At 43.2% G+C, this 24342-nt stretch overlaps 1 protein-coding gene across 3 annotated transcripts in view; it reads right to left on the bottom strand.

The window, feature by feature from the left end:
• Window positions 1-24342, bottom strand: part of DGKG (diacylglycerol kinase gamma) — a 195608-nt gene that overhangs the window by 123172 nt on the left and 48094 nt on the right. For all 3 annotated transcript variants that reach the window (XM_081063127.1, XM_081063126.1, XM_081063128.1), the window contains exons 3-9: window positions 23568-23644; window positions 15536-15701; window positions 14921-14983; window positions 11704-11874; window positions 8050-8099; window positions 4482-4556; window positions 3568-3690 (exon numbers count right to left, since the gene is read on the bottom strand). In XM_081063127.1, coding sequence (XP_080919253.1) covers window positions 3568-3690; window positions 4482-4556; window positions 8050-8099; window positions 11704-11874; window positions 14921-14983; window positions 15536-15701; window positions 23568-23644 — 725 coding nt within the window. The remainder of the gene's footprint in view (window positions 1-3567; window positions 3691-4481; window positions 4557-8049; window positions 8100-11703; window positions 11875-14920; window positions 14984-15535; window positions 15702-23567; window positions 23645-24342) is intronic.

Genomic DNA, 24342 nt, shown 5'->3' with positions numbered 1-24342 from the left:
TCATAAGAGCTTTGATGGGAAGAAAAATCACTAAACTGTTAACTGTAGGTAACAGAGGTTAGCTATAGCAAGAAGCACTATGAATTTAGTTTATTCTGTAATTTCTATTTTCTTCTGTATTTTCCAAATTTTCTATAGTGAGCATGTACTAGTCTTGTAGTCAGAAAAGAGTAGTTTAGTAAAAACAATCCATTCCTCCCACCTACTTTCTGAACACAGATGAAATAGTAAAGAAACAGTCAGAGAGAAGGTTAAGACTTCCTCCTGGCTTGGCTTAGAAGCGAATTCGTCTTTATGCAATAGATAAGCCAAGCCTCTCACAATCCCACACCTTCCCTGGATACCAGAGCTCCCACCTTCTAGCCCCTGGGTGGGAGCACAGCCTTGCTGGAGGATATGACTTCAGGACCATCCCTCCACGCTTGCTGCCCCTGTACCTTTCTCTTGGGCTCCAACACAAGAGCACCGCCACTCTCGGGCTGGCCTTAGGGTATTAAAAACTACTGTAGGAAGGCTATGGGGATTGACAGTCAGGTACAGAGTCCAGCGTCCCAAACTCAAACCCAGTTCTTACTTCCGGGGCCCTCTGATTCGGGCTGGTCAATGGTGGCCTATTCCTGTGCCGACTTTTCTGCTAATGGTCTCTGGAGGAGCCGTGTGCTTTTCCAAATGCTGCTCTTGTCTACTCACCACTTTAAAACCTTGCTTCTTCCAAGACCTGAGTTTTATAGAATTACAGCCTTTTTATCTAACAGTTTCTACTTTAGTAAATAGGTGCACCTTCACCAATGAGTTAAATGATTCATTAAAAGATTGATTCATTCATTCCTTTGACAAACATCAACCTCAAATGATTTTTGCAAGAATTAAATAAGTAAAGCTCCTAATCCAGTGTCTGACACATTGTAAATTAAAACTTTTCTTAAGTTCCTACTCTGTGCTAGACAGTAGGGGACACGTGTGAAAATAAGTAAAAAATGTTTTCTTGTGTGTAAGGAGGTAGATTTATACCTATTCGAGAAATGAAGAAACAGAGACTCAGAGAAGTGATATAAATAGCCTAAGATCACACAAATAATAAGTTACTGAGCCAGTGGTCAACCCGGGGGCTCTTGCTGGCCTCAGAGCCCACGTTCCTTCTATCTTTCTCACCTTCCTCCACAGACCAGGGTTTTCTTCAAGGACAGAAGGGAAACTACAGCAGTGTTGTTTTACCTTAAAATATCTTTATTAGCTAAATCAGTTAGCTGACTCTCCCTTTCTTCGACACTGTTTTTATAGAAGAAAGAAGCAAAAGGACACTGACTTGGGATAAAGTAAACTTTCCGCTTGGGTATAGCACCATCATGTGGCGCTTTCATTTCCGCACACTGGAGGCTGCAGGCAGTGAGTGGCCTTGCTCACGTGAGCACGCCAGGTTGAGGCTGCTGCTGTAATTTCGCTGGGAGACAGATTGTTTCCCATGCATCACATTCAGAGAGCTCCAGACTTCTTAGTGGCCATATGTGGGTTTTGAAAAAGCCAAACAAGCAATATGACTTTTAAGACATTGAGGAATGCTTTCTCTGAACGCCAAATACTAAATGTAGAAACTTACAATGTAGTGCATATTTTAAAATAAATGCATAAAATTGTTGATGAATAAAAACTAAATTCACATTTGGTTTTTGTTTGTCACTTTCTTGACTGTAAAGTATGGTTGTCTATAAGGCTAACTGGTACCAGGAGGAGATATTGAGGAGAATGCTGAAGAAACAGTCTGTCTCTCCCTCCTTCAGCCATGACACAGTGGGTCCCCTCTCTGCAAAGGGTTGGAGGTACTTTGGACTCAGCAAGTCCAAAAAAGGAAATAGACATTCGTTCACTTTTGATTAAAATGTTTCATCTCTATTTCCATGTTTCAGAGGAAAAAAACAGGTATGTTGGAACAGCACGCAAGCAGAACTTCTACTTTGATTCAGGTATAACCTTGAGTATCGATGGCAGAAAGTATATCTACCCATGTGAGCACTCGCTGGTCCTAGCTCATGTGCGTTCTTGCACACAGCAGGTTTTTGGTAAATGATCATTGCACGAGGGCTCTACTGTTCCTGAATATGGAGGATGGCCTCTGGTATTAACTAGCTGTGTGTTCACGTTAATACCAAAACAAGTAAAGGAAGTCCTTTACTCTCTGCTCCTCGGTTTGTAAAATGAAGGGGATAGACCAGGGACCATCAGTCTTTTCCAGCTCTGACTTTCTAGGGTTCTAAGAAATAAGAAGAGAGTTGTGTAGATCCTGGGTCCTTGATTTCTACTTAGCAGTTGGAAAGAACTAGACATACTATGAGATGTTTGCAGAATTCTTAGTTCTTGAGTATTGGAAATGGAAGGCTCAGCTTTAGTCCTGAATTGCAGAACTGTCGGATGGAGACGTCACAGGCAATGACAGTGAGCTAGAGGATCACCCAGCTGAACGTCCTGTTCTGTTCCTCTCTATGACATTCCAGTAATCTCCGAGAGGTATTGTCGCACAGCCTGTGAGACTGTCCTGGTAAAACTGCTTAGTGTCTCCATTTGTACTTCTAGTTCTAATCTTTCCTATCTCATGTATGAAAGTTACTTCCTTTGGTAAATTAGCAAAAAATGCAGTAACTCACTAGGTCAGATGAGGGCATATTTAATTATTGATTTTATATTTCGCCTATACATTTATCCCCTACTCTGATCAAACTGGGAGGTTTCTCTAATACATCCTGAACTTTCTTTCATTTGGGTCTTTGATCAAGCTATTCTCCTGGCCACAAACTCTCTACCATCTTCTACCACCAAATCATACCCATCCTTGAGAACTGGATCAAACATCCTTCTAGGTCCTTCCACTTGATGTTTATCTCAGGAATGGGGTATCAAAATCCCACACATCCTTCAGGGCCAAAGGAAACACACTCTAATATTTCTTTCTACTGGTCTCACTCTGAACTGTGAGTTGTTAGAAAGTGCAGGATTTTTGGAGTCAAGTACTCCAAAGATGCTCCTGAAATAAATTCTGGCTCCTTTTGCTACTTAGGCTAAGACTCTCAGTTTTCCATTTGTATAAATAGAGAAAAAAAAATACCTGCCTTATCTGGTTGTTTTGATTGTTAAATAAGAGACTATCATTGATTGCCCTTCACCTCACAACGAATCAGCATTTTTTCCTTCCCTTCCTATTCCCTTCCCTTCCTTCCTTTCCCAATTCTCTTAGCATTTATAAGCCCAATTTGTGGAAAAGATGAAATTCTTCTTTGACATTTTTGCCCTTTGCTTGGTTGAGTATAACCTGCTGGTGGGTGAATATTGTATCTGTGTCCCCTCACACAGCTCAGAACAGTTTCTTTATTTAGTAGCAATTTAGTACATGTCTGTCAAATGAATGAATATATTTTTGTCACTAACAGGTCAACAGAGAGGACTTTTTGGGTGTCCTAGGGCATAAGGTGTGCCCACTGGGGCAGAAGCCAAGGCGATATGTAGATATTAACTTCCACATAGAGCTTGATGCTCCTGAAAGGCCTGAGATCTTTGCACTCAGGCTTGCTGACTTACAGAGTCGTCCATGCCCAAGAGGACCAGCAATGGGATGGTGGTCATCCCTCCGTGGACCCATTCCTGTAGAGACACAAAGCCGTCCCGGTCGTAGTCCATCCCTTGCAACATCTCCTTCAAAATCTGCGGAATCCATAGAGCAGCAATTGTCTACTTTCGTCTTCGACTTCTCTGTCCCCCCTCTGCTGTCTTATTTCTCTTTCATTCTCCATTGTCTGGCTTGTGTTTTACCCACTTCCCCTCTGATTCACAGTGAGTGGAGCAGTGAGGGAGCAAGTTGGGTGAGGAGGCCAGGGCTCCAGGACCAGCTCTACCCAACCTGACTGAGTGGCCTTGGACAAACCACCCGACTCTCTGGGTTCTGCTTTGCTCATCTGTAAAATGGAAATAATATTGCTATGTCTGCAGCACTGTAGTGAGAATTAGAGAAAAAGTATATAAAATGTGATGATTATTATTAGCTGGTGATTGAGAAAAATCTTTTTTTTTCTTTTTAATTAAAGTTTATTGAGGTGACAATTGTTAGTAAAGTTATTTCAGGTGTACAATTCTGTAATACATCATCTATATCTCACATTGTGTATTCACTACCCAGAGTTAGTTCTCCTTCCATCACCATATGAGAAAAATCTTTACAATTCTTTCTAGATCTAAATGATTTGATCTATGAATGCCTGTTATAAAAATTCAGCACTGATGAAAAGATCAGGGGGAATTATTATTTGAATTACGTCTACACTTTTCCCTGCTGTCTATATGTCCTATCAGAGAAGTACGAGGTCAAGGTGTGGCCCCAGAGAAGCTGCCTGTAAGAAGATGAGTCTGGGACAGCCTGCACCGTAAACACTGGGATCCAAATCCTGAGTCTGTCCCACTTGTCTCTTGGAAGCCACCCCATGCTTCCGGAAACTCACAGGCCTTAGCTCCGTGGGATCCCACTCGAGATACTGGGCAATGTGCAGCATTTGGTTGACAATACGATTCATCTCCTAGAAAACATCAAAAGGAGAAAGCAAGTGAAGGTGTGTTTTCAAGAGCAAGACTCAACATCACAAGCTCGTGCCATATGCTGGTATTTCACGGGGAGCTCACCATTTGTTTCTGCTCTTTATTTCTGCCTTGGGCACAAAGCTCAGTGGAGACTATATGCTCACAAGAAGCACAGAAGACAGATAAGCCAGAGGTATGCAGAAAGTTCCCGGAACTCTGACGTCCCCCTGGGCCCACCTGGACTCACACTCCTTCCCCTCGACTGGGCTTTGATGTAGAGAGCACAGGAAGCACTCCTGTTTTCTTCTTTGTGATCTCAGCTCCCTCAGATACTTTCAGACCAAGGCGTCTCTCTCAGACCTCCCTCTTTTATCACTTCTCATTCCCATAATGTTAGCAACCTGGGAGTTACCTGTACTCCTCAGGGGTCAGGTTCAGTTGGATGTAGGGCCACTGAGTTGGTCCTAGCTCAGACACTATGATTTAGATTCCTTTTGGCATAGCCTCTGTTTGTTTTGTATCATGTTCAGATCCTGAGTCTGGGACTCTGTGAACAGGAAATTCATGAGGGGTACGTTGGCCTGGTGAGTGAGCCTTTTGTTTGGTACCAAGGCCCGGCTCTATATAAAACGTAATTGTTGGATGCTACTGAGTTAGTATACTGAGTCCCACTGAAACACACTGGATTGAGCAGACGTTTGCATCTCTTGGGCACCATCTGAGGTAAGTAAGACTGATGTGGGAAGACACGTTGGTGAACTGAAGCAAGGTTCAGAAATGTTACTTCCACCAGGTAGAATGCTGGGTCAAAATCAGCAAGCTAAAGCCCAACAGGAATTTTAAGAAACTATGTCTCATTTAAAGTAAAAAATAATCCATTGCAAAACTGTAGATGAGGTGGTAGATGGGAGTAAGGAAGTGGGCAGAAAGGTGGGGACAGGGCTCCACGGAAGTGCCAATGGAAAAGAGCTTGTGTATCTAATTGGGTCCAAGATTCAATGAGAAAACAATGTGATTCAGGAACTGACCATTAGACTCAGTCTTGAGTGTACATGGGTGGGCATTTTCAGGAAGCAGAGGGGTCAGGCCATATGTAGCCACTTAAAGAGTCCTGGAGAAGTGGGTTTAGTTCTGTCTCATATTTTAAGAACGGCATTGACAAAGCAGAGCTTGACCAAAGGGGAGGTTTAAGCCTGCCTTATGAGAAACGTATAGGAATTGGGAGATTTGGGCTTGGAGAAGATTTTAGGAGAGATGTGATAGTACTTGAAACAGTTGAAGGACAACTGTGTAGAATTGGTATTCCACTGTCCTGGTCAGTTACAGAGGGCAGAAGTAAGCTGAGGGTTGTAGGGAGGGAGTTGTTAAGGGTGGGCCTGTTTTGACCTCACTGTTGGGTTAGGGGAGGTGGAAGGGAGAGCAGAATCAGGTTTTGTGTTGAAATCTCCCTGGCCGACTACAGGTGCCTTTTGTGTGGAAAGGAAGCCCTCCCTAACAGTCACCCCAACAGCAGTGGACTCACTGTTTTAAGGCAGTAGATGAACCCTCCAGTACTGGGAGTGTTCACAAAGCGGCTGGGTGTCCAGCTGCCAGGGATTCTTGGTGGGAAATTGAATCAGGTAACTCTTTTGAGATTGCTTAAGTCCGCTGATGTTACCTTCCAAATACATGGTAATGTAACCAGTTCTTACACCTGCGATGCTTTCTACCCTGGTGCAAAAATCCATCGTTTCTTGTCTTGCTTATTTCAATGGCCTCCCACCTGGTATCTCTTGCCCCCCCCATAGTCTAGACTCAATACAGCAGCTAGAGTGATCGTGTTATAATCCAAGACAACCATGTCACTCCTCTGGTCCAAATCTCTTATGGTTCTCATTTCTCCAGAGTAAAAGGTAAACCCTCTCAATCACCTCAAAGGCTTGATAATGCCTTGCAAACTTCCTCCACCCCCCATCCCATTACTTCTCTAATCTCATCTCCTATGACTTACTCTGACCTCATCGGTTTACTCATTCTGCTCTAGTCACTCTGGCCTCCTAGTTAATCTGCTAATATTTCAGGCACCGCTTATGACCTTTGCACTTGTTCCCTTTCCTGAAAGACGCTTCCCCGTGATTAGTTCCTTACCTCCTTCAAGTCTCTGTTCAGCTGTCTCTCCTCAGAGAAACAGTGCTTGTCTCCCCTAGCTAAAACTGCAGCTCCCTCCAAAACTTCCTCTCCCCTTTATTTTCCTTTTAGCACACATCTCTATCTAGTACATATTTTACTGTGCTTTACAGTGTGTGTTTGCACTAGAATCAAAGCTTCGCGAGGGCACAGATTTTTGTCAGTTGGCTCACTGATATACCCCCTCCCCCCCGTTAAGAATAGTGCCTGACACATAGTAGATACTTAGTAAATACACAGAGGATGCCAAAAAAACTGTACACATTTTAAGAGAGGAAAAAACTGTCTTTAAATTGTAATACAATGAATGACACTAGCAGTCATTTGATTGATGCCATCTTTTGAGCGAACGTCATACTACACATTCAATTCAATTTTGAAAAGTAATACACAGATAACATCTCTTAAAATGTGTACATTTTTTTGGCACCCCTGGTATGTTGCCCAAATGCTTGAGAGTCTGTTATTCTCTGGGTGTTGCTTTGCATGACCCCACCCACAGCACTGCAATGTGGCTGTAAGGATCGCAGAAAGACACTTTGGGACTCAGAGGGAATTGGAATGATGTAGTTGCTCTAGTGAACTTGTTGCCTGTCTTCTTCCCTCTGGTCTGACTCAGCCCTGTGCACCTCAACTTCAGAGGCTTTCTGTTAATGAGACCCATCTCTAACACTGCCAGTTATGAAGACAAGGCTTATCGGACTCGATTCGCCCTCTCCCCTCTCTGCCTTCTTCCTTTTCCATCCTTCTCACAGCATGATCCCTTACTAATCCCTGCTTATTCCTGAGGAATGGGGTGGGAGTGGGGGCAAATCTCGGGCTTTTCTGGGTGCACTGGGAGGGGATCATGTGCTCAGAGCAGACAGAACCAGACTCCTAGAGCTAGTGACCTGGGAGCGAAAGGAAGGCAAGAATGATGCCAAAGTACACCAGCAGCCACCTTCTTCCTCCTGTCCTCTCGCCCTGGTCTTGCTGCCTCTTCTATCTCCGCCTCTCTGCCCCTAGTCTCCAGCAAAAAATTGCAGGGGGAATTTCTGAAACCACTGGGAGATTAAACTAGATGCGATCCTAAAGCATCTCCCCATTCTGAAATTTTATGATCCTGGGCTTCTGGAATGATAAGTCAATTGGAGTTCTCTCTCCTCTAGGCTGGCTCTTTGGAAACAGAAGGTGGGGGCGGGGGGAGGGACTAGTCATTTCTGCAGCCCATATTGAGACATTGCTATTCTTATAAAGATGGAACTGAGAGTTTTCAGACTCTTCTTCCACCCGCTCCCCTCTCCCCGAGCCTTTCTCCGATCCCGGAGGGATATTTGGAGAACTTACCGCTTGGTCCAGTAGAGCATTCTCATCCGAATCATAGAGACGAAACATGACTGCAAGAAACACAGAGGTGAGGCTCGAGGCGTCCTTCAAATATCAGGGATGGGCTAAGGCTCTGCTGCTGCCGGTTTTTAGATCAATTCTGACCATCACTGGGGTGAAGGCTGTTGCAACCAGCTTACCCACCCTCCAAGGCAGAGTCTGACTTCTTTACAGAGAGTGGGGAGTGGGAGGAGAAGCAAGCCACCTGGATTCCGGGTCAGCCTAAGCAATAACTGTTGGCATCCAGCCCACGAGTGTGAGTCCCTGTAGAGTGTTCAAACCTCTCAGCATCACTGGAATGCAATACAAAGCAAATGTCCAGCTGCTGGTGGGGCAGAGGCACCAGAAGTATAGACGGAAGGCTGCTTCTGTTGCACGCAGAAAGGGTGTGGTATTAGGCAGATTCAAACCTTGGCCCTACCCTACCATCTCTAATAACCAAATAAGTCAACTTCTTTAGGCTCAGTTTCTTCCTCTGTAAGATGGAGATTATAATTGTTTCTTTCTCCTAGCTTTTTCAAAAATGAGGATTAGTATGTAAATGATATACCAAATCTACAGTGTTTGGAATGTAGAAGCACTCAATAGACGTTATTTATTTTTATTTTCTTTCACTAATGAACATTTATATATGGCATTTAATATGTACAATGTACTGTCCTATGCATTTTATCATTATTAGTTATTTAATCACCAGTAATGCTATGAAGTAGTTACTATTATAGAAGCCATTTTATGTCTTTTTCTAAAATGTCAATACTATTCAGAAACAATCTCTATTATGTCAGATTATAAGCTACCTCGTTCCCAGGCCTTTACCACCCACCATACCTTCCCACTGAAGGAGATTGTTTTTAATTGGGCTGTGTTTATTTACTTTGATTTGGGCTTGGTATATTGTGGGAATTTTGGGCTTGTTGTTACTGTCGTTGTTTGGAGGGTTGGGAGATAATCAACAATCCAGTCAGAACAGAAACATCCTCTATCATGTTCCAGGGGTAGAGAGGTGATGTAAGATAAGGAAGATCCGGGAAAGAAATTGGGCAAAGGACTAAATGTTCATTTAGAGGACCCGGAAACTTGCATTTCGTTCATCTGACAGGTAGTGGTCCTCTCTGTGGTCTCAGAAGCAAGCAGGGTGGGGGGCAGAGCTGTCTCCATTTTCCTCCCATTCTCTACACCCTTTCATTATACCTGCTTTCTCTGCGGAGTCTCCCCTGGCCGACTCTTCCCCCATGCAAACACTATGGGTCTCAGCAGGTACCCACAGGGTCATGGCACTCCTATTAAGTTGCCCTTGTGTCGTCAAGTCCTTCTACATGCTTTAATGTCTCCACAGCTTGTGTTTGTTCTGTGGGGCAGCCCTGGTTGGAGTTTAAGGTGCTCAAAGTAGGGTCATGGGCTTCTGATGTTTTGTGACTCCTCAGAATGTCTTGTCAGAGGCACTCAGCATATGAGGCTGACATACCGAACAGATGGCTGAAGGATGTAAAGAAGGACAGACCTTCCCACTAGTGTTGCTCCCAGACCCTGGGCTGGGGCGACTTTCTAACATGCAGCTCTCTTGGTCCTACTGTGCACGCAGAGTAGAACTAGAAAGTGTGAGAAAGCATTCAATTTTTTAAAGCAGCCTGGCCTCAGGAAGTCATTTGACCTTTCTGTGCTTTCTTACATGTAAAATGAGAATAATCACATCAACCTTCTAGGGTTATTGTGAGCTTAAAATGAGGAAATCATTGTTTAAAGTTCTTAGCAAGGATCAGTGTTCACTGATGGGATTTATTATTGTTATGATTGTACTAGTGATAAGTGGGATTTCAGGCTATTATTTCCAAAAAGATATATGTTTGGTTATTAAAAAGAAAAGTTTAACTTGTTTTCAATCATTAAAATCAAGGGAGGATCTAAATATTTGATAATAGTAAGGAATCATTTTCTGTAGGTATGATTATGATGTGGTTATATATAAGAAAAAATCATATTTTAGAGGTACATGCTGAAATAGTTACAGATTAAATTATATATACTGTCTGGAATTTGCTTCAAAATAATCTGGGGTAGAGGGAATGAGTGGGAGGTATAAATAAACTATGATTGACAATAAACTGGTCATTGTGGAGGGTGGCTAATTGGGTACATGAAAGTTCACTGCACTCTCTACTTCTATCTATGCTTGAAATTTTCTACAATAACAAGCTTTTTAAAATGCAGTTTCAAACAAAAAAAACTCATAGACACAGACAATAGTATGGTGCTTACCAGAGGGGAAGTGGGGTGGGGGGAGGTAGAGGAGGGTAAAAGGGGTCAAATATATGGTGACGGAAGGAGGCTTGACTTTGGGTGATGAACACACAATACAATTTATAGATGATGTATTACAGAATGGTACACTTGAAACCTATATAATTTTATTAACTAATGTCACTCCAATAAATTTAATAACATTTAAAAAATGCAGCCTTTTTAAATTGGCATTATAAGACTGAGTCTGAGAGCCACTAATATGAAGCATCTGCCACATCCTCTCTCATAATTATGAACAAATATAATGCCTGAATCTCAAAATCCAGCTGAATGTTAGAAATAATTTGGCATTACACTGAACATTAGCCAGAAGAAGCAGAAACGTGCTACATTTGCTTCTAAATTGGTGGTTAGGATTTGCGACTGTTAACACCTCAAACCTATGGGGGTGATTTGAAGCTCAGCTAATGAGAGAAGTGTTTCATTTTGTTCATGGGAAGGGTTAACCTTTGCCAGATGTTTCCTTGCTAATGTTGAAGTTTTGCTGACTAGTCTTACTAATTGCTGGAATTTTGACTTTTGCTATAATGTGTCTGTTTTCCCTTCATGTCTACTGAAGTCCCAAGAGAAGCCAAAACAATATCCATATATTTTTTAACAAGGTGCTATCATCTCCTGTTTTAAAAGGTTTTCCTGCAGGATCACAGAGGCAGGTGAGACCATCCCTGGAGTGAGTCTTCAGCCACTCTGGGCTTTCCTTTCTGTCACCAGCTATTATTTTCCTCCTAAAGATATGTGTTTGAAACCAGTAGCAGCATGAAACCAAGCTCAACTCCGTTAAGTAACTAGTCCCTTTTTCTCTAGAGGCCAAAAAACTTGGGATGGGGATGTATGAAAAATGGAAATAAGCTTACACAAGATGGAAGTTGATTAGATCTCAAGAGAAAAAGAGTTCCTCACTGTTAAAGAGTTACTTGAGCACCGATTAGGGAAAGGAAGACAGATGCTTGAATATCTTCCCTACTAAGAGGAGGCAGCAACTTCTTAGTTGTAAGCTTTCAGGAAGTCCTGTCAGCAAAGGAAGGGAGTCTCGACCCCCTGCAGAGATCCCTTCCCTTTCTAAATCCTGGTTCTCAGTACCAAGGTCTCAGATGCACTCAGATTCTCTATACAACTGGTACTGTACCCCAGAGTTGACTCTAGGAAATGTTCATATCACTGCTGGTGACAGGGCAGAAAAACCTCCCCCAAGGAGCTAGGACTCATACCCATGATCCCAGAACAATCTCCAGTGTGTTTGGAATGATGGACAGGACAATAGATCTTCCTCTAGGAAAGAAGTTGAAGGCCCTTGGCCTGGTGAGTACTTACACTCTAGCTTATCCTGAGGTCTCCCCGTCTCCAGCAGGGACAGGTAACACACAACATCCTTCAGGTACACTATGGGGGATTCCGAGCCTGAAGATTGAGCAACAAGCTTCTCAGGGGGGATTGTGGCCACTTGGTGTTTAGCTGGCACTTGCTTCTCGGCAGTCTTTGATTCTGTAATAGGCAAGAGGACAGCATCCAAGGATACTTAATGTTTAGTAAGTATTAAATCCTTTTGATGGCAGAGGCAAGAGGTTTATATAGTGTTTTCAAAAGCGTTTATGACATAGATAGGATCAAATCAGTGTCTCTACAAATCCGGTTTGTGGAGTTCATACTCTGAATGGACGCTATTCTGACTCTTTTAAGCGTCTGTATTCTGGTAAGAAACTCACCTGTACTCTGTGAATTTTCGAAAAGATGATAGTGATTTTTAGTAATGTCAAGAGCCAACAGATAAATGTCATTTAGCCTAATTTTTTTGGGAACACACCCAACGTGTAAAGGTAATTTTGGCTGGGATTCTGAAATCCAGACTATTGGTCATTTACCAATATACTTTTTCACAATTTTCTTTTCAAATACATTTAATGATAAACAAAAAAGATGAATAGTCAAAAGAGAAAACTGGAATTGACAATCACCTGATGTCCAGAAATTAGGAAGAATTTTGACTAATTGCAAGCCTAATCAATTGAATTAAGAAAAGCGCAGAAAGTGACTTATTGTATCACAGGAATAAAGTAAGTTTTTCCTCTGAAATTTTCTTTACCACAGATAAGAAATCTCTCTGCCCCTTTCACACTCTTTGTCCTCTGGGTCAGAAATATAAGGTTATTATTAACCAGAAAACTAGGCACCTATATTTTACTATGTGAATTATACTTTTTGAGGCACTTTGAATGCTATCTCTCTTCTTCCAGCCTCTTTATATCTATGCCCACCAAACATTATCTCTGAATATTGAGTAAGAGGGTGAAACTTACAGAAAACACTAATAGGCCATTTCAAGTGAGAATTTAGTTTTTTCCTCTGGCTTCTGCTTGGACAACAGGAAAAGGGTGGAATTTTCAACAGATGGCCTGATCTTCAGCGAGTCTAGTACTTGGCTCTTCCTTGTTAGGATAGGCCCCTCTCTGTGGTGTCTGCCTGGCCCTATGTTCTTGTTTCTGGTGAACAGGAACATCTGATTAAGACATCTGTGAAAGGTGGCCTAACAGGAAAAGGATTTTCTACTTTAAATCTTGAATCACAGAAGAAGATTAAAAAAATGCTATATGCCTCTTGGGCCAGCAGCTAGATAATTTGCCCTTTCATGATTTGACCACAGGAAACTGATATTCCCCATAAACAAGCAAAATGGTGCATCACAATTCATTTCTCCAGGAAGAAATCTCTGGAAGTTGCTCTCACACCCAGAATGATATAGGGATGGCCAATAAACATGGTGGTCAAAAGATAACTTCCATTATCTTTTTTCAAATATCACAAAATGAGAACATCCCCAGTAAGTCTTTCCTTGGTACCTCAGAGACTTTGGCCATAAGACAAACCATAGTCTGACAATTAGGAAGCTCAGGGAATGAAGTATAACTTCTCTCAGGTTCCTCTCGAAGTACCAGTTACTTGGACTAAGACAGCCTTTGGGTAAAGAATTTGGGGCCAAACTCTTTTCATGATTGATTTTCTCCCTGAGAGTTTAGAATCTCAACGCTTTCAGTTTCACTGTCTTTTCTATCAGGAGAATTATTTGCCTCCTCTAGTCCACATAAGATTTAAGACTTATTTTGATGAAAGTCCATTTACCCAAGAGGCATGGACCTAGCATGGCTGGATGGGATGCTGGCAGGTGGCGGGTGAGCCCATACTTGGTAGAGTCTTGCCCTGCTGCTGTCCCGGAAAGCCTCAGAAAGGCACCAATGCTCTTAATCCTTGCTTTCTGGAACTCCATGAGCAGACTGGAATTTGCTGAGCTTATGGTTCAGAGGCAACTCTCCATTCCCAACCACGTTCTGCTTTCCATCTATAGTGAATTTTTTTTTAATCTCAGCAGTCTTTCACTTAAACACTGAAAACTCAATAATCCTTCTAGTTGCCCCTTTTGCTGTGACTGGAAATAAGATTAGAACTACATCTAGTATCCACTGGAAGAAATTCTCTCATTCAAGTTCCCTGTTACAATTAGATCTCATTCAGTTGTAGTATCTCCTACCTATTCTGTAATATATATATATATATATATATATATATATATATATATATATACACATTACAATAAAATATATGCAATACAATATATGCATTACAATAAAAATGCATTCTTTATCCCCTAGGCACACTCCAAGAGGTGGAATTCACCAGTGCGAATCAATCTTCTACAGACAATAATGTATAGGAAATTAGGTCTGACTCTCTGCCTCTTGGTATTTGAAGCTCCAAGAGCAACCTGGGAGTGAGAGAGTCCCTGAGAGCCCAGCTACGGGAATAGGATGCTTAGTCGATACCCTTGGAGACTGAAGATGCAGGCTGAGAGTGACCTTGGTACACCACGATGAGTTAAGAATAAAGTGTACTTCTAGAGAGTGGCCTGAATAATAATTTCTAAGATTTGTTGAACATTTACTGTGTTCCAGGCACTGTTGTAAGCATTCTGCACATACAACTCCCTCTCCACGTTACACATTATTATCTCATGTTACAGAGGGGGTAGCAGAGTCGCAGACATACTGTAGGGAAGAGCGGGAGCTTTGAGGTTAGACAATTCTGGATTGAATCGCCAACTCCATCGGTCACACAGTGCTTTATAAACTCTGAAAGCCTCATTTCCTCAACGTGAAAAGTGGTGTGGTTGTGAAAGCTACATGAAATACGGAATGAAGGAGGTGCCTGCCAATAGAGCTCCAAAACAACAGTAACCAGCTTCCCTGGGCTCCGCCTCCCGTCTTACCCAAATTGTGCCTATTGTTGGAAGTCACCCAGAGCACACTCTTACCTTCCTGCCCTACCGTCCTCCCATCACGTGTACCTTATCCCAAGAATTGTCACCCAGCCTTAGAATCCCTGGCCTATTTGTATGGAAGGGGCCCCAGAGATGGAGGCAGAGAGAATCTGCTTAACGGCATACAATTAGATGGAGACAAAACTGCTGCTTAGGTTTTTCCCCTCCCCAAGGATGAGGTCCTCTTCACTTCTCCCCCAAATTTATTTTCCAAAGACTTACCCGTATCGGGAGCACAGGCCTCATCTGCTTTGGCAACATTATCTACGTTCTGTATGTTAGAATCTGGGGAACAAAGAGCAGATTTAGATTTAGAGGCCAGCCCCTGCCCTCCAGCTTCTCAGAGGGGCAGGTAGGGGACCTTCCGGATCACTTAGGTTATATCTGTGTCTCTGGGTGGCAGCTAGGTTCATGCTCGCTTATTGAGGTTGTCCGTGTCTCTCCCATTAGAGCTCAAGCTTCAGGATACAGTGACAACACCTTATCTTTCCTCTGACACTTGCAGGCTACTCCCAGCCTGGGCACCGGAGCTGAATGCGCTCCAGCCCTGGCCCGACAGCCTTTGAGGAAGGCTCCCTTCCCTCTGCCACACATTGTCTGCACCTCTCTTCCTCCCATCCTCTCCTCTGATCCCGAGTGGCAGGAATTATGCCCCCTCTTTATTCCTCTTACGAAAGATCCATCTGACAGGACTTCCTGAGACACCCCTTGAGGAAAGGAGTCCTGGTCCCCTGGTCCCGTCGGGAAGTTGCTATGCTCAGGGAACCCTCTGGGAGTGCAAAGTGGGTCAGAGTGGCAAAACCCAGCTTCCATGTTGGAGAATAGTGGTCTATGTACCTGGGGCACTGGCCTCGCTGTTGCCGACCTCCTCTTTTGGGTGTTCTGGGGTCTCCTGTCTGGGCTTCTGGCTGAAGGCCAGGAAGAGGTTTGTGCTCAGTGGCTGAGGAAGGTCCACCTCCAGGTATGTCCTCATGAACAGCTTGAAGACATCATAGCTAATGGGCTGAGAAGGAACAAAGAGGGAAAGTCAGTGAAGAGACATGAAGGGGAGTGAGAGAAGGAAAAGGAATGGGAATCAGGGAGCTGGCAGGTGAGAGAAATGGAAATGGAAACAGAAGAAAGTACAGTGGTTAATAGGGGCAGAAATGAAAAGGCCAGGAGGTGACAGAGAAAGGCAGGCACAGGAAGCGCGGTATGGAGAGGACGTAAAGAAAACATTGGTGGCTGCATGTTGGGGCTTGGTGGAGCACAGAACAACCTGAGGCTTTTGTAACAAGACATAGCCAAATTTAGGTCGAAAAGGGAGTGATGGAGAGTGAGCGTGGGGAGAGGAGGCTGCAGTGCCGGGCTGTGCCTGAGTCTAACTAAGCCCATGTCTCTAATGAGCAGGACTAGGTCAGGGCCTTAGAATGCTGGTTAAGATGAAAAAGGATGTAGTTAAAAACACAATAGAAAGAAATAGCTCTTCTGTGCTATGTCAACTTTCTCCTTGTGCTGTGAGCAATGTGATTCCTGGGTATTCAGCTCTCAGAAAATAGGAAAGACCTGGAAGAGAAAAGGACATTACTTTCATAACTGACCTTCCCTGGACAAACCTCAAGATAACAGGGGAGGGTGTGTGTGTGTATGTGTGTGTGTGTGTGGCTCAGATGCTCTCAAAACATGTCCCTGTGAAGGATTTAGGCACTGTGAGAAGAGCAGGAAGCCAAGGACAGAAGGTAGAACCAAGAAACATGCCCCAAACTGGAAGCTCTCCCTGCTGTATCTCTCCCAGTACTGCCTGGCTTCTGGTCCCAGGCTGGGAGCGACCATGCCAGAAAGGGCTGCTGCTGCACTCAGCAAACACTCAACAGCACTTTGCAATGAGTCATCACTGGCTTGTGCTTGGATGGCACCAGATTCTTCATCAAATCGGCAGATGCTCCTGGGAATCATCTGAGGAAGCATTACTCCAAGATATGCTGTGCGGGCTTTTGTGACTATAAGAGCCACGAGAATAAAATCCCTTGCTGGGGGCCTACTTGGCTCTCCCTCTAAAATATTGATAGCATTTAACCCCTTCTGGAAGCTCTCTTCTAGTCTCTTCTGGAATCTCCGGGAGTCTTTCCAGAACCTGGAGCTAGCTTGCATGTGTACCATCAGATTTGGGACACTGAGTCTTGGCCCCGAAAACAAGCGATGCCCTCCGGACACCACTGGGAGCTCACAAAGCACTTTCTAGTGAGCCTCAGGCGGGGCTGTTCTATACACCTCCTTTGCAGAGTGGAGGGAGATTGATTTGGCTAGACAGAGGATAATACAGGCTCTTACTAGTCTGAGGGATCGCTAAGCAAATGGTGGACTCACATTTCTTGTGACAGCTACCAATCTCTCTGTCTCTATCTCTCTGTCTTTTCTGTCCCTGAGTCTCTGTGCCTTTGTATTTCATACTCCTTTTGTCCCTCTCTGTCTCCACAGCCTTGTCAGTACAGCATGCCCCTTCCTCATACATCTTCCTCCTTTTCCCCAGTATGCAAGAGCAAAATCTTTTCCACCTGCTATTACCCTTGGTTGCATCCTCCCTGACTGATGGTATCTCCCAGCATCTGCCTCTCTGCCTGAGAGCATGTTCAAGCTACCGGCCTGTCCTTCCCTGCCCCTTCAGATTTCTCCAAACAGACCGCATTAGGATCCTCACTTCCTTAATCCCATTCAGTTTGGATTCCAGCCCCTCTGAACCTGCTCTCTTGAAGGTCACAGATTCAATTGTTTCTTTGTAGACTTCCTCATCTTTGGCTTCTCTGCAGTCTTCCATCCTCTTTTCTTCTTGAAACTCTCTCGTCCATGGTGTAGTGCTATTTTGGTTCTCTTTGTTCTCTATTTTGATTTGACTCAACATTTGCTGATGGTACGCTCATTAATTTATTTTAAAAGGCTCTTTTTGCACTGTTTTTTCCTTTACACTATTTTAATTGAAAAGCACTGTTTTACAATGTAGTTTTCAGTTCCAAAATATCCTGTTAATCTTTTTTGGTTAGCATCAAATTGAAAACTATCAGCATAAAATGTTGCCGGAAAATAGACTGTACTAAATGATGTAATAAAAAGAAAGTTCAGTTAAACAAAGCCTAACATAACGCTCTTAAGAAACCAAAGCTGAAAGGTCATCAAACAAGGTCAGTGTGCAATGCAAGAGATCTCAGGACTGGTCTCAGCTCTACCGTATTTTCCTCCTTTTTGAACCTTAGCTTCTTTTTCAGCAAATCGTGAGTGCTGGACTAGAAGACCGCAAATTCTAAACTTCTATTAGCTTCCATCCTAAACCAGCTCCTCTTCCTGACCCTGCAGCTCTGTTAATGTCAATGACACCGTTATTCTCTCCACATTCCAGGTTCAGCTGTGAACTCCCAGTAGTCTGAGACTAGTTCCTGTCCCTTCCTTCTGTCCACTGTTCTTTGGCAATATCTGTCATATTCAGTCTCTTTGAGTCCTTTGTGTCCATTGCACATCTGCCATGTGTCTGACAAGGGGGCTATTGAAGTTCCCAATGATCCTGGTTTCAGACTTCCGTTTCATGCATCCTAGCTGCACCACGGCAATACCTCTCCAAGGCTTCCTGGCCTCCCCATCCATCTTATCCTTCCTTGCCAGGTTGATCTTCCCAAAGCACAACTTTGACCTGATTGCTTCCTTACACAAAACATTCTATGGCTTCTAATTGCCCCTGGTAGAGTTGAGATCAGTTGTCTCCACATTTTTAAAATCATGTACCCCTCCAGAACACTTTTGGGTATGCATTCCCATTTGTCTGTACTTATAAATTATATATGTATACTACTGTGCTCCTTTGTTATACATTATAAAACATACACAAAAATAAATTAGAAAATAGAAATTAGATGATATAAAAATCAATGTAATTAATGTAGAGGTCTAATATGTAGTATTTCCATAGTACAATGGATCATCCTGTGCACTCCCTGAGTCCTTTGGGATTCATAGCCCTCCCATAATTCCATTCCAACCTAGATTTGTAGTTACTTCAAGTGCTAAGACCATTCTGGTCTTTTCTCCTATTAGTACGTGTATGTACTTCCACACTCTATGATCTCCATTTTTCTCCTGTGTTCCAACCCTCCATGCACTTTATGTGAACTGCTTCCTTCTCTACCTGTTAAAATTGTAGCTATCCTTTAAGGTCCAACCCAGATGCCACCTCCTCCAGGAAGTCTGGTATGATCTCCTGTGCCTGAATTGCTATACTTTCCACCTCATTTCTTGTTTTGGGACACTCATATCTGATATATATATTAATACACAAATACACACACACACACACACACACACACACACATATACACACACTCGTAGTTGTCTGTGATATACCTTAGTTCCGTTACTAGATTTAGAGCTCCCAGAAGATAGAGAAATGCCTCATTTCATCTTTGTACTCCCACACTATCTATCACAGTGTTTCCTGGTAGGTATTTTAATGGGTGTTGAGTTATTAAATGGTACAGTTGGCAGTCATCAGTTATTCTGTGGTTTGCTCAGTCAACATATATGTACTGAGTATTCTAAGCAGAAGCATAATGCTGGGCACCACTGAATAGACCAATGAATTAAGCAAGGGTCAATGCCTTCAAGGGACTCAGTGACACACACACATACATGCACACACATATACATCACTTCAATGCCTGTTATATATATATAATTCTCAATAGGGTCAACAGTGGTGAGTACCATAGGAAAAGAACTGATAAAGTGTTTTGAGAACTTAGAAAATAATGATTGAACACATGTCTGACCATTTACGTCCCTATTTTGGGAAACAAGATGGCATAGAATAAGCCCAGGAACACAGCATTCACATCAGAAACGCTCAGTGGGGATTAGATCTCCTCACTGAGGTTCGAGAAGTTCAGGGATTTGCCCCTGCCAGCTAGTGTCAGAGAAAAACAAGCCGCCAGATCTTCTGACTCCTAATCCAGTGCTCTTGCTATTGTATCTGTCCCAGGTCCCAGGGTTGACATCCTGTTCCCTGCCTCTCCCTCTGAATGGCCTAATTTCAGGAGGCCAAGAAATGTGACTGCGTTATACTTTCAAAGTGATATCTGGGTTATGGGAGAGATTCTTTATGAGCGCAGGCTAGGCTCCGAGAAGCTGCTTAGTAAATGTGTGATGTGTAGGGAGTGGCTGTGTGCTAGGTCCAAACCAGATAACCAACCACTACGAGGCACATGGGCAATTCTCTGAGCCCTGGAGTGACATCATTAGCCACTGCTATTGTTCAGGCTCGCCCCCACCCCATACCCCCTCCACCAAGACTGCAACTTTTATTCAAGAACTAGCTGGGCAATTGCTATTGCTGCAACCTCTGTAAAAAGTGTGTTCATTCTTACATAGTTCAAGAAGGGACGAGAGCTAGATGGAGAGTTTACCATGCATCAGGCATTTTACATACTTGATCTCTCTCAAATCTCAAAACAACAGTGGGGGCTGGCTTTGGCTCAGCGGTTCCTTTGGGTCAAGCCCAATCAAAACAACAGTTGACGGTGGGACTGTTACTGGCATTTTGTGGGTGAAAAAAATTTCCGAGAACATAAATATCTTGCTCATAAAGTCATAAAGCAAGTGGCAGTGCTAGGATTTGTGCTTAGGCGTGTCTAAAGTCAGAGTGCCACCCAGCCACCCTGTTCCCTCGGTTCTGTTGTTCTTGTCCACTTCCTGTCTGTCTGCAGCAGCATTCCACCCTTCAGAGTCACACGGTGCTGATGGGCAAGGGCATTCTTGTCATGGCCAGATGCAGCCCTGCCAGTCTGCAAACTTTTATTCCTTGCCTTGCTTTGCAAGCAACCTGCCATTTTCCCACGGCCAGCCTGTTTCTCATTGAGACATTTTAGCAGCAGTAAGCCATCAAGCTGGAGAGAAATTAAACCCTAGTTGTTTCCCCAACCCCATGCAGGGATCTTACACCTACTAGAAGCCAGCCACACTGTAACAGAGAATGAAATCAGAGTGACAGAGCTCCCCTGGGACACAGCAGTGCTAGGCATAAAGAGTGGGGGCCAGCAGTGTGCTCATAACAGGCAAGCTGCTCCCTGCTTCTGAAAGCTCCTGTGGCCTTCACACCCTGGGTGGCCTGACCAAATTGTTCCCCTCCCACTTGTCAGACTCAAGGAGGACAGGCTGATTAGCAGCCTCTGCCAGTCTTTGTTCCTGTGTTTTAGGAGCTGGAGTAGGGGGTATGGGGGGCGGTCAGGGAGCTCTTTGTTGGCTCTGCCATCTTCTCCACATGGCTTCTCCTCAGCAATGTTCTTTGAAACGGTGTATTCTCAATCTTTCTTCTTTTCTGGAAGCCTTCCTCCAGCTTCCTTCTCTGGGTGATTGGTGCATTGTATGAAAAGCTCCTCCCAAATGTACCTCAAGGCATGGGCTCTGTTGATTCATTCCCAGTGCCCAGCACAAAAGGAGTTGAGTCAGGTTTGTTGAAAGGATGACACTATGAATAAATAAGTGGCTAGCTTCTCCTCAGGTTAGTCCTGCTAATCAGTCACTTTTCTACAATTAGCCCTCATAAAAGGATCCAGGAGCAAGGAAGAGGGAGTTGAGTTGAAATCTCCTGGGGAACTGGGAGAGAAGGGAAATGATAATAGGCACCATTTTTTAAATGTCTTGTGAAGTATTAGACATTTTGCAAAAATTTTGTCATTTAATCTGTTCATCTTATAACTGCAAGATCTTTTTGTTGTTATTATTGTTGTCTTCAGGTCACAGATGAAAAATTGAGGCTCAGAGATGTGAAATACTATTCAAGGCCACATTGCTGACTGGCAGCAGAGGTAGGGGTCTAATCTAAAACCATGTGAGTCCAGGGTCGTGGTTCTTAAACTTGACCCTGTCATTAGGAAGTAAGTTCCAGAGGGCAGGAACTGGGCTTCCTCATCTTTATATCTTCTACAATGCCCAGTATAGTGCCTGTATGTTTAGGGAATGTTAGATGAATTGAATTTGAAAGTAGGGGAGGTCTTGCATTCATTTGTTTATTCAACAAATATTTATTGAGTGCCTGCTGTGTGTCAGATACTCTTCTGGGCCCTTGGGATACAGCAATGAAAAAAAATATTCTAGTAGGAGAGATAGACAAATATGTAAGTTACATAGTGTAACAGATGGTGAGAAGTTCTAAGGAGGAAAACAAGGCAGAACGGGGGATAGGGAGGGTCTAGTAAAAGAAGTGAAAATTTTATATAGAGAAGGCAATATTCACTGAGCAGGTGACACTTGGAGGAGCTGAGGGAGTGAACAATGTGGGTATCTGGGGAGGAACATTCCAGGAAAAGGCAAAGCAAGTGCGAAAGTGCTGAGGTAAGAGTGACCTTGGCTTGTTTGACAGCATCAAGGAGGTGAATATGTCTGGAAAAGAATGAGAAGAATAGCAGCAAGGAATGAGGTCAGCGAGTAGGGGCAGGTGCAGATTGTAATGACCTTGACTTTTATTCTGAGTAGGGGGTGGGGGAACCATGAGAGACTGTCCAGCAGAGCAGTCACATGATCTCACTTAATTTTCATCAGATGCTCAGGGCGTGTGCAAAGAATAGACTTTAAAGATCAAGAGCAGAAATAGGGAGCCCAGTTTAATTTGGGCAAAATATGGCGATGACTCAGGTCAGGGTGGTAGCAGTGAAAGTGGTGAGATGTGGCTGGATTTTGGATATATTTTAAAGGTAGAAGTGGCAGGGTTTGCTGATGAATTGGATGTGGGATGTGAGAAAAAGAGAAAAGTCAACGATGACTCCATAGTTTTAGGTTGAATAACTTGAAAAATGGAATTGTCGTTTACTGAAATGGGGAAGACTGCTGGAAAAACAGGTTTTATAGGGGAAGATCAAGGAGCTCAGTTCAGTGTATGTTAAGTTTGAGATGCTTATTGGATTTTTAAGTAGAAATGTCAAGTACAGGGGTAAGAGGAAAAGTAGGAGAGTATAGCGCCCTGAAAGGCAAGTGAAGAAAACGGAGGAGGATTTGAGCAACCATGTTCAATGCTGTTGAGCAAAATGGCTATTGAGTTTAACCACATGGAGGTCCTTGGCTCTGTTGACTTAGTGCTTTCAGGGAAGGAGTAGGAGCTACATGCCAATGACAGGGCTTTCAAGAAAGTGGGAAGAAGAGAAATTGGAGGCAATGAGTATAGAAAAACCTTGTGTGCAGCTTTGCTATAAAGGACAGAAGAGAAATGAGGGAGAAGTGGAGTCAGGAGAACATTTTTTAATATAGGAGAAATGTTTATGTAGGAGAAATGTTTATATGTTGATGAGAAAAATCTAATATATAGGAGACAGCTGATGTAACAGAGATAGAGATAGATAATAGATAGACAATAGATACATGGATAGATATAGATGAAAGATGAAAGAAACAAAGAAAGAAAAGTGTTGCTGAAGCAATGCCTGTCAATAGACCAAAAGAGGATGGGATTGAGTGCACATGTGGAGGGATTGGACTTAAGAGCATGGAGAGTTCATCCCTGGCTACAGGAGCAAAAGTACACCGGTGGGTAAGGATGTTGTGGAAGATCTCTTCTGATTGTTTCTCTTTTCTCAGTGAAGTAGAAAACACAGTGGTTAACTGAGAATGAGTAGGGGAGAAGGAGTGAGAGATTTGAGGAAAGAGAAGAAGCTATGATGTAGTCTTCTAGGACAGTGAGAAGGTGAATGGCCTTGGGAAACATAAAATTCCAGGTAGCACCAATGGCTCCCTTGAGACAGGAGAAAATATGTTGAGAAGGAAGTTCTTCAAAGTGAGCTAAACTCCTAAGAGGGGAACAAATTATGGTAAAGCCTGGAACATGGTTTTTCTTTAAGGCTTGAAATGGAAATGTTCTTACCTCATGTGAATCATATTGTTTGAGGCTCCCACTCTCATTAAATTCAGCCAAGACGTCCTTTATCTTCTTGGAAGAATCTGGAGAGACATAATCCACATGTGAAACACTGGTGCACAGCTAATGGGAAATGGACCAAGTAAATTTTCCCTGTCTGACCTTGGTTATGATGGAGCAGCCCCTCATCTCCGGGACTGTAGGGAGAAATGTCACGCTTATATACGCCTCTGCCCTCTCATTTCTTTTTCTGCAGTATATTCTCTCTCCTGCTGTATGAACTATCTTTCTAAAACACAAACCTAATCAGATCATGTCCCCGCTCAAAACACTTCAATGGCTCTCAGTTTCCCAGGATAAAGCCTAGCCCCCTTACCTTGGTATATAAGTACACAGTGATCTGGCCTATCTTGTTCCTTGTCTCTTGTCTTAATCTTCCATTCACCCCGCCCCCCTTTTTAGCCACATCAAACCAGAAATCCTGAATGCACTCTGTACTCTTTCATGGAGTCTCTTTTCTGTGTTGCAAATTTCACTCAATTCTCAATACCCAGCCCGAATAGGAACTCCTTTGTAAAGCCTTTCTACCAGTCAGTTAATCATTCCCTCCTCTGGTTCTAAGGTGACTTGTACATAACTATACTAGCACTTGTCATAATAGCGTTATAATTATTAAATTGTCTTGCTTATCTCCTGCTTCAGTTCTACATTGATAACTGCAACTGGTTAATGAGTCTTTGTATATCATACGGAAAACATTTGAGCGGAAATTTAAAAACAT

Source organism: Rhinolophus hipposideros (genome assembly GCF_964194185.1).
Source record: "Rhinolophus hipposideros genome assembly, chromosome: 2".
In the NCBI taxonomy this organism is placed as follows: Eukaryota; Metazoa; Chordata; class Mammalia; order Chiroptera; family Rhinolophidae; genus Rhinolophus; species Rhinolophus hipposideros.
This window is presented reverse-complemented; position numbering and strand designations above follow the sequence as displayed.